At 46.3% G+C, this 15,198-nt stretch overlaps 1 protein-coding gene across 3 annotated transcripts in view; it reads left to right on the top strand.

Moving 5' to 3' along the window:
* APPL2 (adaptor protein, phosphotyrosine interaction, PH domain and leucine zipper containing 2) overlaps window positions 1-15,198 on the top strand; it is a 61,115-nt gene that overhangs the window by 20,333 nt on the left and 25,584 nt on the right. For 2 of the 3 annotated variants that reach the window (XM_011935366.1, XM_011935375.1), the window contains exons 5-9: window positions 4,666-4,753; window positions 7,772-7,813; window positions 7,942-8,000; window positions 8,773-8,919; window positions 12,178-12,260. In XM_011935366.1, the coding sequence (XP_011790756.1) occupies window positions 4,666-4,753; window positions 7,772-7,813; window positions 7,942-8,000; window positions 8,773-8,919; window positions 12,178-12,260 (419 nt within the window). Of the gene's footprint in view, window positions 1-4,665; window positions 4,754-7,771; window positions 7,814-7,923; window positions 8,001-8,772; window positions 8,920-12,177; window positions 12,261-15,198 lie in introns of all 3 variants that reach the window. The other variant, XM_011935360.1, reaches the window with a different exon arrangement.

The following is a 15,198-nucleotide window of genomic DNA, read 5'->3' as shown; positions in this document are numbered from 1 at the left end:
ACTGGAGGAGAGTCAATGGATCATATCTTGTGAGGCAGGAGAATGGCATGAACCCGGGAGGCGGAGCTTGCAGTGAGCTGCGATCTGGCCACTGCACTCCAGCCCGGGCGACAGAGCAAGACTCAGTCTCAAAAAAAAAAAAACAAAACCAGGTATTATAGGAAAAGTGCATAAATTCTAATTGTAAAAAACATAAGAACTCAGATGCTACTAGTGCTGGACAGAACCCTGCAAAATTAGGTAGATATAAATAGTTCCATCTTTTAAGGAGTTTCGAATACTCAGAAAATCATGATAAAGAATAAATATAAAGGAATGTGCAGATGCCATTTAATTGACCAGTTATTGATCTGCAGTAGATACCGTCTTCGGTTTACAAAGTGAGAAACTAACATTCATATAAAACTGTACTGATTGCATTTTCATTTATTCAACAAACCAGTTCAACAAGCCATTATTTATTCAACAAACATTTATTGATGACCTCCTATTTAGCAGACGCTGTTCCAGGCACCAGAGATATAAAAGTGAACACGTCATATGGTTTTTATTGGACGTTGTCCTCTACCCTACTAAACAGTAGGAAAAAGACAAACTTGTTCTCTTTCTATACTTTTAGCACTCAGCACACTTTGGTCACCAAAAAGTGTGGGTTTTCCCCACATCAGGCAATTCTGTGACGCTAGCTGGCTGTCCTACAATTTAACTCAATTCTGACATATCTACCTGGAGAAAGCCTCAGATCCCACAAGTTAAGAGCATGATCCCACCAGACTACCCCCTCCCCTGCACTTCAGATGCCAATTGCAAGTCCAGGCCTCTGGTACTTCTGACAAACCAGCTATAAACTGGGGGTTCCTGCAACATCCCCCCCAGGCTTTGATTATTTGCTAGAATGACTCACAAATCAGGGAGACACTTAAATTTACCAGTTTATTTTAAAGGATATTACAGAGGACACAGATGAACAGCCAGATGAAGTGATACATAGGGGAGGCAGCATGGAACTTCCATGTCCTCTCTGGGGACGTCACCCTTCTGGGCACTGCCAGGTGTTTAGCGACCTGGAAGCTCTCCAAAGCCTGCAGTTCAGGCATTTTTATTGGCAGCCTCATCACATAGATGTGATCAACCTCTGGCTCTCTCCCGTTCCTGGAAGACGGGGTGGGGCTGAAAGCTCCAAGCTTGTAATCATGGTTTGCTGTTTCTGGTGACCAGCCCCTATCCTGGAGGCCACCAGGAGTTGCCTCATCAGAACAAAAGACACTCCCATCACCCAGGAAATTCCAAAGGATTAGGAGCTGTGTGTCAGAAACTGGGGTCAAAGACCAAATATTATAACAAAATATGTTCCTAGCACCCCTATTGCTCAGGAAATCACAAGGGTTTTAAGAGCTCTATGCCAAGAACTGGGGGCAAAGACCAAATACATATTTTTTGTTATATCATGAGCTCACATGCACTGCTGTGGCTCTCTCTCAAATGTGTTGAAATGGATAAAAGGTACATAGAAGATGTAATTATAGAGGAGCAAAAGTGATTTTTGGAAGGTGGAAGAAGAGTGTTTCTTGATTAACAGTGGAAAGATAACCCAGGGCGAGAAGCAATGGACTGCACCCCGGAGTCACATGTGTCCTTGAGAAGAGAGCTGCTAAGGAAGTGCGGTTAGTTGTCGAAACCCCAGAAGCAAGATTTCCAGTTTAAAATATTTACTTAGAACCACGTTGTTATGGGCAGGAATGATGATTGTTTTAGTAGGGAGTGAATAGTTCCCAAAGGATGGAAGTGTGGTTTTTATTTTTTATTTTTTGAGACGGAGTTTTGCTGTTGTTGCCCAGGCTGGAGTGCAATGGCACAATCTTGGCTCACCGCAACCTCTGCCTCCCAGGTTCAAACGACTCTCCTGCCTCAGCCTGCCAAGCAGCTGGGATTACAGGCATGCGCCACCACACCCAGCTGATTTTGTATTTTTAGTAGAGACAGGGTTTCTCCATGTTGGTCAGGCTCGTCTTGAACTCCTAACCTCAGGTGATCTGCCCGCCTCAGCCTCCCAAAGTGCTGGGGTTACAGGTGTGAGCCACCGTGCCCGACCGGAAGTGTGGTTGCTCCAGGTAGTATCATGGCGCCCTGGAAGGTTAGCTCTGCAAGGAGTTTCCAAACAAACCTTTTGATGTAAAGACCCAGAGAGTGAAAGCAGTTAGCCCAGGTGGGGCCTAGATCTGGGAAGAGGAGAGTAACTTTTGGGGCTGTTTTCTCTACCTGGGCCTAAACCAGGTTGAAAAAATTTTAAGGCAAGTTATTTGACTCAGAAATTAAAGGAGAGTTCAACAAAAAGTAGAGATTTATGTGGCTTATATCTAATAGAATGCATTGGAATGAGATCTTCCATGTTATAAGTCACACAGAGATTTCCATGCATGGTGATTTCCCTAAAAGCAGGGTTTCTGGACCACTTCCTATGAGTGCACCTGAGACAGGATGTCATCGTCATTAGAGTCCACTGATTGAAGACCGAGCACATATGCCAGGCACACTGCTCTGAGTGTGTCCTGTTCATGTCACTGTCTTGTCCTTACATGTCTTAGCCATGCAAGGGAGATGCTGTTGTCCCCATATTCTGTATGGCGATGCTAAAGTGGTGAGAGGTGGTGCATGCCCCCTCCGTTCTCAGTGAAGGTGCTCTGGTCAGTAGTGATTATCCTGTACAACTCACAGCTCAAAAGCCCCACGTTAAAAGCTGATGACATAACGCCCTTCATTCTTGGGGAGGAAATGAGTGGCTGGGAAATGTACCATTTCTGAAGTGCGTAACCATTGGAAAGCCACTTAATCTTTCTGAGTTTTGGTTTCTCCATCTTGTATGGCATCAGAAAGGCCCACTTAATTGGGCTGGTATATTAATTGAATTAAATAATGTCTATCAAAGCATCCAGCACAGAGCCTGTTAACTGTTAATGAAACACAGTACCTTTCTTACAGAAGTTATTCTGGAAAAGTAGTCAGCACATTCTGTTCTGAAGGCAATTACTGGCATGGCTGTCTTCCCGTGTTACCCCCAAAATATACCTGTCATGCTTCGACTTGGTTGAGCGATAGGGAAAGTGTTAGCAGCTTGCCCCGGTGCTACCTGGCCTGGCAAATGGTTGACCTTAGGCAAGTCTTTAAGCTTATAGTGGCCTCTGAAGCCACAGCCTTGAAGGACCAGATCTGTTGGGAGATGCATGTGCAGAAGGTTGATGCATATGCATGCCTGCCAGCACTGCTAAAGGAAACTTTGCCACATGTTGAATCCAAAAATGATTGCTGGGTGATTTCCCCTTAGTCACTCAGCAGGAATCCCAAAATATCTGGAAGTCTGTGGTCTAGTGGGAAAATCCCTTCCACTGTATTCATTGCCGACATCCAGATTCCCAAACATGTGAGCATAAAGGACACATTCTATGTCCCAGGCTAGGTAGTGGAAAGTAAACGAATCTTAGATCCCAGCAGCCCCAGATTAAAAGCCCCCTCTGCTATTTATTTGTCCTCTGGATTTGGAGAGCTATTTGCATGCCTGTAAAGTGGTGGTGATAAATAATACCTAACTCACAAAATGGGTGAGAACTCCTTAGTATTAAGCATATAAAGCTGGCATACAAAAAGGTACTCAAAGATGCACTGACAGGGATGATTTTTATTTCTCCTAGATAATTTACAAAGTTAGAATTTACTGAGTTCTTGAGGTAGAAGGGGAAAAAGAGTCAAGAGCTGTTAAAATCATCTGGTGAAGAGCATCACGTTCTAATGCAATCATCTTATTCTCAGAAAGGTCCTTTTCTAGACTATAGGTCTGAAATCTGGCAGATTTTTTTTTTTTTTTTTTAAGACGGAGTCTCACTCTGTCACCTGGGCTGGAGTGCAGTGGTGCGATCTCGGCTCACTGCAAGCTCGACCTCCTGGGTTCTCACCATTCTCCTGCCTCAGCCTCCCACATAGCTGGGACTACAGGTGCCCACCACCACGCCAGCTAATTTTTTGTATTTTTAGTAGAGACAGGGTTTTACTGTGCTAGCCAGGATGATCTCGATCTCCTGACCTCGTGATCCGCCTGCCTCGGCCTCCCAAAGTGCTGGGATTACAGGCGTGAGCTGCCATGCCCAGCCGGTCAGGAATATTCTTTCTCCAAAGTCACTTCCAGGCCCATAGCTGGCTGTGGTTTTCAGGCGAGCAGGTTTCCAGCAGGCCCGTCTTTCAGGTGTGGCTTCAGCCTCCTGGAGAGTGAGAGAGCCGAGCACCCTGGCGAGGTCCTGAGCCATGACCAGCACTGACAGCTGGCTGTGTTCTCTCCACATCCAGGCACATCCAGGCATTCCGATTCTCCAGTGGGGTGGGGCCCAGAGTGGGAACACAGAAGAAGCAGAGTCCGCCTGGTGAACAGGGTAACGATGGGCCCACACCCTCTGTTAGCAAGCTTCATTGGTGCCCTGGTCAGTCAGAACCTTGCATTTCATTGTTCATGCTTCTAGGCCAATATCATTTACTGCTTTATGAAGGGTACTTGTTTGCTAAGGAAGTCTGAGCTGTGTGACCACACGGAAGTGTTCAGTGTGATTCCTTGGTGAAACGAGACTATGTCAATAATAATAATGTATTTAATTTACTTGAATACTGTTCTCTTTCTTTCAGCTTAATGTTCTCCATACAGAGTTGGCTAAACAGTTGGCAGACACAATGGTTCTACCTATTATACAATTCCGAGAAAAGGATCTCACAGGTAAACTAGCTGAGTTCAATGCCAGTTACCTTCAAAATACTATGTAATGCACTTAATAATTCTTACTGCATTACTTTCTTTAAATGTGTGGATCGCTGAGAAATGCCTTTCTTTTTGAGCAGTTCAATTTAGCGAACTTTTACTGAGTTCCCACTATGTTCCCGGCTCACCTAAAGGAGGTCACAGGCCAATGAGAAGACAGGTGTGGAAACAGATCGTTGTGATGTCATCTGATGAGGGCAGCAGGACAGAGAGGCACAGCAGTAAAAACAGCACACAGAAAGGCATGCTAGGGAAGGCCTCCTAGAGAAGGTGATCTCTGAGCTGGGTTTTGAAAAATGACATTAAGGCCGTGTTCCAGGTTAGGGGACATTTGTGAAGTCATGCTGTTCTTGGGGGAACCGTGAATGCTTTGGAATGGAAGGTGGGGGCTTGGAGAGGGGAAGACGGGATAGGAACCTTGCTTTCCTTGTGCTAGACTCTGGGGCTGCTCTTACAAAACTCCCAGGTAGTGAGTAAGGGAATCTGAGAGTAAGAAAACTTAGTTGTCCTTTTGGACTAATTTTGGTTCTTCAATTAAAATAAAGCATTAGGACAATTTTATATTTCTTAGAAATCAGGGTAGTCACAAAATACACATAAAAAATAATGAATAATCTTGAAAAAACTTAGCTGATGTTAGAAAAGGGACTCCACATTTTCTAGTCCTTTTCTCTCTTCATTGAAAGTATTTATTACTTAGAGTTTAAGAATTACATTTTCTAGAACACTGATATAAACAAGTCACTGGCCCCAAAAAAGCCTAAACCAGAATGCTAAAACGTCTGGTCAGTATAGTACTTACTCTTTAAAAATATATCACCTTAAACTTTTTTTGCGGCAGGGTTGGAGGCAGAGAAAGGTTGCAGTAAATATAAAGACAAGTCTTAAAGGTGAAGATCAGCCAGGCGCGGTGGCTCATGCCTGTTATCCCAGCACTCTGGGAGGCCGAGGCGGGCGGATCACGAGGTCAGGAAATCAAGACCATCCTGGCTAACACGGTGAAACCCCATCTCTACTAAAAATACAAAAAATTAGCCAGGCGTGGTAGCACATGCCTATAGTCCCAGCTACTTGGGAGACTGAGGCAGGAGAATGGCCTGAACCCGGGAGACAGAAGTTGCAGTGAGCCGAGATTGCGCCACTGCACTCCAGCCCGAGCGACAGAGCGAGATTCCACCTCAAAAAAAAAGAAAAAAAAGGTCAAGCTTTTCCCCCCTTGCTTTGAGATCCCCTGTGTTCGTGTCACTTGAGGCTAAGGAACAATGATAGAACTGGCATAAACTCTACTTAAGATCAGTTTGGCAGCACTAAAACTTAATGAATAAAAAAAAACAAGTAATACATCCATTTGCTTGCATAAAGGGAAACCTTGATTAAACAAAGCAGGAATTTTAGTGCTTTTTAGTGTTGCTCATCTATCATTGCATAGGAAGCTAAAACATGCTTGCTGCTGTCATCTGCTGATTATTCAGTCCTCGCTGAATGCCTTAGCATTTTTTTTTTGAAGAGTTTTCTCTAAATAAAATCATTAGAAGTGAGCAGGATGTCATTTGAAAAACAAACTCCAAGTCCGTTTGAAAGAAGATAATCATCTCCTAAGACCTGTGTTGTCAGATTCATGTCTTTCAGGTTTGCTTGTGGGAGGCAGAACTAGAATTGAGAGTGCCCAGCAGCATTAATGACAGTGGCCTCCGCTAATGCAGGGTGACCCCAAATGTGGATGAGTAGTATTTGCCCAGGATGGTGATTTTTAAAAATGGAATAAAACTGCTCATTAGTAGTAAGAAGGAATCTTCTTAGTATCTTGAAAAAAGTTAAACATCCTTTTCTGATGCCACCAGGACATCCCTTTGAAGTATTTGGCCCCAGGTCATACCTGAGTCAACACCAGACCAAATTAGAATCTGACCTCCCCTCTGCTCCCGCCATCTGCCTAGACAGTGGTGGTTTAGCTTACATTTCTCAGCCTTTATGGACTCACCAACACAAGTACATAATCTGAATGAAGAGAATGCGAGAGATATTAAGGAAACTACGTAACATTGATAAGTAAAGAAACCTACAGCTTGACTCCAACAAGAAGTAAAAGGTGGGAGAGAGAAAAAGAAAAATGCAAGCGGGAAAGGGCAGAAAGCAGCCTGATACCAACAGAGCATGAATGACGCGAAGAGAATTGAAAAGCTGGAGGCAGTTTGGAGGCAAATTGAAAACCGGTATAACCAATATAGATGTGAATGGCTTTGCTTTGTTTGACAAAATGAAAATGGATTGTTTTAGAATTGTAGAAGGTATCACTTTCTTTTAGGTATCAATCGTTGTGTTTTTAAGTTTCTAACCTTGGACAGACACTGCTCTCAATGATCTTTTTGGATTTTTGGTCTTGGGCTTGGTTCAGCCATCTCTGTGCATGGTGGGCGTGGCACTCACTTGGAGTAATAGTTATTGGTGTTGGCTTGTCGCAAGTACAGTATGCTAGATCGTGTCACATTTTTCATTAATACAAGCACCCCATTTTCCTTTGGCCAGTGGTGACTCCAGTAAGTCAGATATTAAAATGGCAACACAGGAAGCTTCTAGGTTCTGGCTGTAGAAAGATGTATTAAGACACTCTATTTGGGGGCTGAGGCATCAGAACTTAAGTTTATACTCCAGGTCTCCATGAAAAGTACCTGTCCACCACACTGTCCAGCCCACCTCCCCGGCGTGCCCTCTCCCTCACAGACCCTGAGCACTATGTGGAGATTCAGGACTGCTCGGGCCGTGAGGGTCACTGGGTGTGGGGCATGGTTGAAGCCCATATGTTCCAGGGAGCCCAGGTCCCAGCCTCTGGGCCAGGCCCGTGAGAGCTGGGGACTGAGGGTGCTGGGGCTTCCCTTGCACGCATATATTCTCTTATTTTTGGGGGAAAGTGCAGAGCTCTGGGTTGGCATGTTTTATTTTTCATTACTCTAAGACAGTCCCTTTTCTCCTTTTCAGAAGTAAGCACTTTAAAGGATCTATTTGGACTCGCTAGCAATGGTAGGCACCTTCTCCATTCCTGGTGTGTGGGTGTGTGGGCTTCCTGTGGCGGGGAGGAGACCCCCAGTGAATGTTCTTCCCTTTCGACCCTGACCCTCCTGGATGCTCAGATGTCTGTTTATTTTTAGAGCATGACCTCTCAATGGCCAAATACAGCAGGCTGCCTAAGAAAAAGGAGAATGAGAAGGTAAGAGCACTTTATAGGTCGTTTTTCATTCCATTTACGTAAAGGCCTTTCACGCCTTCCTCTTGTGAATTTATGGCATAAAAATTCACAAGTGTCTTTTTTTTTTTTTTAAATATACATGGACTTTTAAAATTATTCATTCCTAATCTCATGAGTAGACCTCCACTTCTGTATTCTGTCTTTTCAAACTGGTTTATTAAACACCAGCTTAGAGCCATTGTAAGATCATGATCACACAGGGGTTTTAACTTCAGCTCGCTGCCTCGTCTGACTCATTTATCACCCAGGTCACTTGAACTCCTTGCCCCAAGTATTGACTCTGATTCTTTAACCCATGCTTTCCAGGACCTTCTCTACTGTCGATAATATTGACTGTTTTCACACATATAACTTTTTACTTCTGTTACATGATTTTCTTGGGTTAAATTATTTCCTTGGCATACATTCTCATGAGTGAACTAGAATGTCTGTGGCCTTCTTCAGTGCATGCTGCCATATTGTTATCCTGAAGGACTGTAGGACTGACGTTGCACTGTTCCCAGGAGAGTACTGGCTTTACCTCACTGCGGCCTCATGAGCACTGAGATGCTGTTTCTTGCATATTTTTAATTTGGATTTTTTAGAAAGTTGAGGTGCAGCCTTATCTGTGTTTTATTATATTTGTCACAAAAATGGTTATAATGCCTAAACACACATGTTTTGAAGAGTACGCTTTTACAGAAACGTCAGGTACAGTAGACAACTTGAAGTTTTCCTTTCACCTTTAAACCAGGTGAAGACCGAAGTCGGAAAAGAGGTGGCCGCAGCCCGGCGGAAGCAGCACCTCTCCTCCCTTCAGTACTACTGTGCCCTCAATGCGCTGCAGTACAGAAAGCGGATGGCCATGATGGAGCCCATGATAGGCTTTGCCCACGGACAGGTAGGGGAGTCCCTCCGTGAGGACTGAAACCTAAGCCAGCTGTGGCGTTCTGCTGAGAGAGCACTCAGGAGAAACTGAAGCATCATCCATCATAGAAAGAAATATAAATGCACAATCTCCCTGGCAGCTTTGTGGGATTCAGCACTGGGACAGCTTCCAGTTGAGCTGGGTCATCTTCAGCTGGAGATGCACTGGCCTCGAGTTAGGCCATATGTTCGGGAAATGAGGCCTGGGTCCCAGGCCTCTCTTGGGGAGGAGCCTATGTGGCCATTTTTTCTAATCCAAATGAAAGCCAGCTGGGTGCAGCTCTCCTAGAAGCAGCTCCCGCCGGGGTTGGGATAGCTTGCCTGTCACCCAGGGCTCCCGGCACTCCTTGCTGCTCTGTAGTAAGGCCCGCCTCTGCTGGCTTCTCACGCGGCACCTCTCCTAGGTGATCCCCAGCACCTAAACATCTGGGCATGGGGAAACGCTGCCAGTGCTTTATGAGGTCTTCTGTATTTAGTGGGTTTCTATCCTCCTATTTAATGGCTGACTGAATATTTATCTTGAGAGGCTCTACTCTAAGGATGGGGACTTGACTGCAGTGGCACCAGTGCGGCGGGGACAAGAGTGACCGTGAGTGTGAGGCTGATGGCACCAGCCCCTCACTTTCCACCCCATCCTGCATTTGCCTTACTTGCGTTGTCTCCAGAGCCATCCTTTGGCCCGTGAGAAAGGCACCCAGGAATCTTCTCTCAGTTGACCATCTAGGAACAGAAGGGGATGTGAGGAAGCAAAATGTTGTTAAGAAAGTCACCAACTTAAAAATACCTGGTATATGAACATCTAATACTTCTAGAATACCTTTTTAAGGCACATATATTAAAAAACAAAAACCTCACGTCAGTGTCATTCAATAAAAAGGGGAATGAGAGAAGAGCTTTAACCCATTTCCTGTTCAGAGAAAAAAAGTGCTGCTCGCTGCCAGCACAGTACCCTCAGGGCAAATGGGAAAGGGGTTCGGAAAATACCCAAGCTCAGTTGTCTTCCTTTTTAGTCTAGTTGTTAGGTTGTTGAATGGTGAGTTCGCTAGAGTCAGCCTATGCATTTGGAAGTGATATTTAAATAGAGCGATGGAGTCTTTCTGTGTCATCTGAGTGAAGTAGCACCACCCAGCTGTGGGCATCAGTCTTCAGCAGATCTTGGGAGCTGTCCAGGTGCTTATGGTGGGCACTTGTGCACACAGGTGTGCAGTAACTCATACTGTTGCCCTGGGCAGCTGGCGGATGGCCTCGCCATGTTAGAGAATGGCAGGGCTCTTTTTGTTGTCTTCAGTTAACCCCTCCTGGATTGACGCCATCCCTCTGGACCGTAACCTTGCTCAGTCAGAGCCCGAGGGTGAGGAAGGGTCTCAGATCTAGCATCTCAGAAGGATGAGCAGCTCCAGTCCTGAGCGGTCAGTGCTGTAGAACTTGCTTGATAAGAGGGTGTCCTGCAAGGCCTACAGGACAAGCTTGACACCAGCTGGTTTCCTTCTTGTTCATGGCCAAGAACCACCTCACTGCTCCCAGCCTGGACTCTCGAAGTGAGTGCTCTGGCCACAGAGGGAGAAGAGGAGCTATGGGTACCATAGCACACGTGTAGCCCCAGTCCTGGGGGAACAGCAGAGCACACCACCATTATTGAGTGGCAGGAGCATCATTGTTGAGAGCTGAGAATGGCATCTTTTGTTTTTCATATCCAGATATCAGGACACAAGACCAAGTAGGCCCTTTCCCTATGGATTATTTTAAAATGCAGATGAAAACAATAGCTCCTTCTCCTAGACAAGTTTGTCACCTGGCACTGTGGCGTCATCTTCTGGATGATTCAGAAGCATTAGCTCTCCTCCTGCCTCATCCGACCTTGGCAATCAAGGTTTATTGAGCCCCGGCCTCTGTGAGCTGATGGTTCTGTGAACATAGCACTTCCTGCTGCTCACGAAGGCACATGTGGTGGAGACTCACCAGGCTTCTCGGCACCACCCACCTTTGTGGAGGTGTGGGGACTCCATTCCTGCCTTCTCCAGCCCCTGAAGTCATGTTCGGTCCTCATGCCTGCAAACAGGCTCTGTAATCGGTGCGCAGGTTTTTGAGAACAGAACAGTGACCTCCAGTGTCATACTGACGGGACAGGCTGTGATGTGGCTGTAGAGCCGGCGTCTTACCTGGCCTTCCGTTCATCCATTCGCCCACTTTCCTTAGGGATTATGTGAGCCCCTGCCCTAAGGAGCTTGCAGAATAGTAGAGGAGCTAAGACATGGCCTAGGAGTCTAAATTCCAAAGGAGTTCAGGGAGGGGAAGGAGAGAGAGGCCACCATGACATTGTGCCATTGGAAATGCAGCGTGCTGATTTAACTGATTAATGATATTAAATGATTAATATTCATTTTGATATTTAACATTTCGGGGGTTCCAAATGGCATTTCCAGTGGTGATCTCTGTATGATTCAAAGATCATGGGGCCAGAACAGCCCCGTGCATGTATCGCCTGGGTTAGGATGACCACAGTCATCCGTTTTTAACCTGTGATAACTAAGTACATTAGAATACGTGCTTTCCCAGGGTGTCTGGGGAGTCGATGCAAAGCCGTCAGAACTATGCTGAGAATACCTGCTAGCCTCTTCAGGGTCAGAGGTCGATTTTGGTGCCCGCCATGCCAGGAAAGAGAGGCTTCCAGGTCAGACAGGTGAGCTGGGTTAATGTGTGAGAGAATACCCTTGCTCACACGGAGAAATACCCTTGCTTACACGGAACGTTCTCTCTCTTTTCTATCATCTAGGCTTGCAACTGTTACTGTTACCTCTCAACCAGCAGACATAGAAAATGGAGCAGTTCATACCTAATGGGCAGATTTGTAAAAGTCATGGCTGTAGAAGAATGGAAACTGGAGCTGCTCAGGGTGGGATGATGCAGATGCCACTAATACACAGCAATGTTCTTCCCCTCTCCCGTACCCCTGCCCTCCAGGGTTTGTCAGGGGACCCAGACTTTCTGGGAAGTGAATATTAGGAGTCACAGGAAGTAAGGAATCCCTTCCATGGGCACCCAAAGCCAGCAACTGTGGTTTCAGTTTCAAAGTGCATAGTGTTCGGGTGTAGACTCAGTAGAGATGCTGCCAGTGCCGCGTGCGAGGCGGGCCAGCCGGCTGTGATGGCTGCCCTCACGCTGCCTGTCTCACCTTCAGTGAGTTCAGTGATCACTTCCCTGGATGATTTTCAGAATATTTTATATCTTTCAGATTAACTTTTTTAAGAAGGGAGCAGAGATGTTTTCCAAGCATATGGACAGCTTTTTATCCTCCGTTGCAGACATGGTTCAAAGGTAATGCTGCGCTCCGGCTGGCTCTTGTGTGCCCCTTGCCTTTCCTGCAGATCTGACATCTCTGGGAGGTCGGGGGGAGGGTACTAACTGTGGAGGGTCACACAGAGCCTCTGTCCACCCCAGAAATGCTCAGTAACAGTGCCCTCACCTTAGCTGCCAATACTCATAAATATCTGGGGCACCCTGGTGGAGTTTTCTCCGGATCTCTTATTGTGAATGTTGGAGTTTCACATGTTACGTGCCTGGGAGTCCAGCTTAGCTTTGCTGTGGTTTTAGAAGAGCTCTTGGCTTTCTTTGAGAGTACATGGGAGTAGCAGGTGGAAGTGCTGTCACTTTTCAGGAAACTCTGACCAGTGCATTAATTTATAATAGACAAAGGAGGGGTAGAGCCTTTTTGGAATTAATTTTTAAAACTGCATGTGCTTATTTTAAGAAATACAACATCAGTCTCTTCAGTAGCTGAGTAACTGCCACACTTACCGGAGGCTGTGGCCGCTCTGCTGCCCGCCCTCCCCAGCTCCCATGACAAGGAGCTCTGAGGGGGCCCTGGCCCCTGCAGCCTCAGGCTTGGTTCATCCGGAGCACGGCGTGGGCTTCCCAAGTGCTTGCCACAAGTTCTGGAGTGTAGAAATAGGTCTGTGTGTGTGTGTGTGTGTGTGTGTGTGTGTGTGTGTGTGTGTGTGTGTAGCTGACAAATAGACAAAATGAAAGTAATAGGAATTCTATTTCATGTGGATACCTGAAGAGAAAGTTGCTCATTTTCTTGAAGGTGTTGCATGTCACCACACCTCATGAAGGCTAAACAAGGGAACTAATCTAGGTAGAAGTCTATCTGAAATGCTCCAAAAATAATCAGTCCCAAGAAAAACCAGTGCTGAGCATGGAGACAGACGCAAAGGGAGTCGAGAGCATATACCCCTTCCTGAAAGTCACTGAGCTGTTTTGCTCTGAATAATTGGCAGTAGTGAGTGATGTAGCTTTTATTTATAATTATGCTAGAAACCAACTTGTGAAATCTGATTGCAGTTTCTTGCCTTTTAATTTGTTTGGTTCTTAGCCCCTGGGAATGTTAGGAGGAGTTAGAAGTTGAGAGGCTATTAAATGGTCACTTTGTAAAAGTATCCTCTCTCCCTTGTCCTTCACTGTCTCTTCCTCATCCTGCTTTAACTCTTAGAATTCCTCGGCCTTCTATGTTTCTGGAAGAACCATCATCTATGCCTCAATTTTTTTCACACACCTGATTATTTTCTGAGTGGGTGGGAGGACATCTGTGCCCATGCGTGTGAGATGTCGTGGTTTCCTCTTTCTGCAGATCTTAGAGCCTGTGTCTTCCCTTCTTGTCAGCATTTCCATAAACCATTATTAGGCCAACCCAAGTATCGCACCAGCCGTCCTGAGAGAACCACAACCCGGGCAGTAACGTCTGAGTCTGCGCCTGGGCTGCGTGGCCTTCTCTGTGCAGGCTGGGGCTGGTTCTGCCAGTCACCCCCCCGTCTGACAAGCTGTATTTAGCTATGGGGGGACAGGCAGCTGGCGGGGTTTCCAAACTGAACCTTGCAGTACTTGATTCAAATAACTAAAGTACTGTTTTGAGTGCTACTTTTCCTATCATTTTTCATTTCATGTTGGTGAGTAAAGAAGACCACTCTTCTCCAAACCAAGGGGTGGTTTTGCTGCCGCACTGCCATGCATGAGCAGCCAGCCCACGCAGGGAGGCCTCAGAGCAGGATCTGGTGGTGGCCTTGAAGCTGTGCAGCCCTTCCCCGGGGGATGATGCCACAGGTGCTCTGTGCTTTCGCGGTGGGGGTGGATTCAGAACCCAGTGGTGGGAATCCAGATAGCACGGCATGGTTTGCAGCCACCCTGCTTTCTTTATCCCCTAACCCTGCAGTGATACAGTTCTACCTTTCTGCGGCTCATATCTATAGATGAACAGATATATAATTGTGTGTGTGTGTGTGTGTGTGTGTATACATGCTTTTTTAAAAAAAAAAAAAAAAATCTGTGAAGAGAACCAGTTGAAAGCAATTAAGTTTAACCCTGTTCCTTTGGTTCCCGGGAACCTTGGATGAGCTCCCAGTGTTTGAGCCTGAATCTGTGTGGGGCAGGGGAGAAGGGGAAGGCAGGTCAGCTACTAAAAATCTCTTGGAGTTGTACGCAAGATGCCACGTTGGTGCCCGCGTCCTTCTGGGGACAGGATCCTTCTCTTGTATCACATCTTCAGAGAGGTTTCTCACCCATAAAAGCTGACCCTGAGCTCTTGACAGGCTCTTGGTCCCTCCTTCCCTCCCCCTTTCTTCTCCCCTGTCCTATGTGCTGAGCTTGGCCTTCCACGTTCCATTCTCTCAGCCAGGGCAGTGACAAGCAGGCGAAGCTAATCAAGTTTGTCCTCCAGCTTACCTGTCCTAAGGCCACCAATGGTAGAGTCCCCCATCATCCCAGTCAAATGTCAGAAAAGCCAAAATTGAGCTGCATTAAAGACAAGGAGCTGACGAGGAGCGGTGACTCACGGCCGTAACCCTAACACTTTGGGAAGCTGAGGTGGGTGGGTCACTTGAGGCCAGGAGTTCAAAACTAGCCTGGCCAACATGGTGAAACCCCTTCTCTACTAAAAATAAAAAATTAGCTGGGTGTGGTGGTGCATGCCTGTAATCCCAGCTGTTTGGGAGGCTGAGGCATAGGAATCACTTGAACCCAGGAGGCGGAGGCTGTAGCGAGCCAAAGCAGGAGTCTAGACAGACAGTCAGACAGACAGACACAGACAGATAGATAGATAGGGAGTGGGGAAATATGGAATGTCCAAGCCAACATTCCTTAATTACAGAAGAGAGAGAATCCTGAGGTGCTCATGTGGAGAAACACTGGCCCCCTGTTTGCTTCTGATTTTAACCCTGTGATTGCCGTGTCTCCTGTAACACAGTGCGAAGGAACACCTCCT

Source organism: Colobus angolensis, unplaced genomic scaffold (genome assembly GCF_000951035.1).
Source record: "Colobus angolensis palliatus isolate OR3802 unplaced genomic scaffold, Cang.pa_1.0 Scaffold10, whole genome shotgun sequence".
NCBI classification, from domain to species: Eukaryota; Metazoa; Chordata; class Mammalia; order Primates; family Cercopithecidae; genus Colobus; species Colobus angolensis.
The sequence above is the reverse complement of the archived record's forward strand: the minus strand, read 5'-3'. Positions and strand labels throughout refer to the sequence as shown.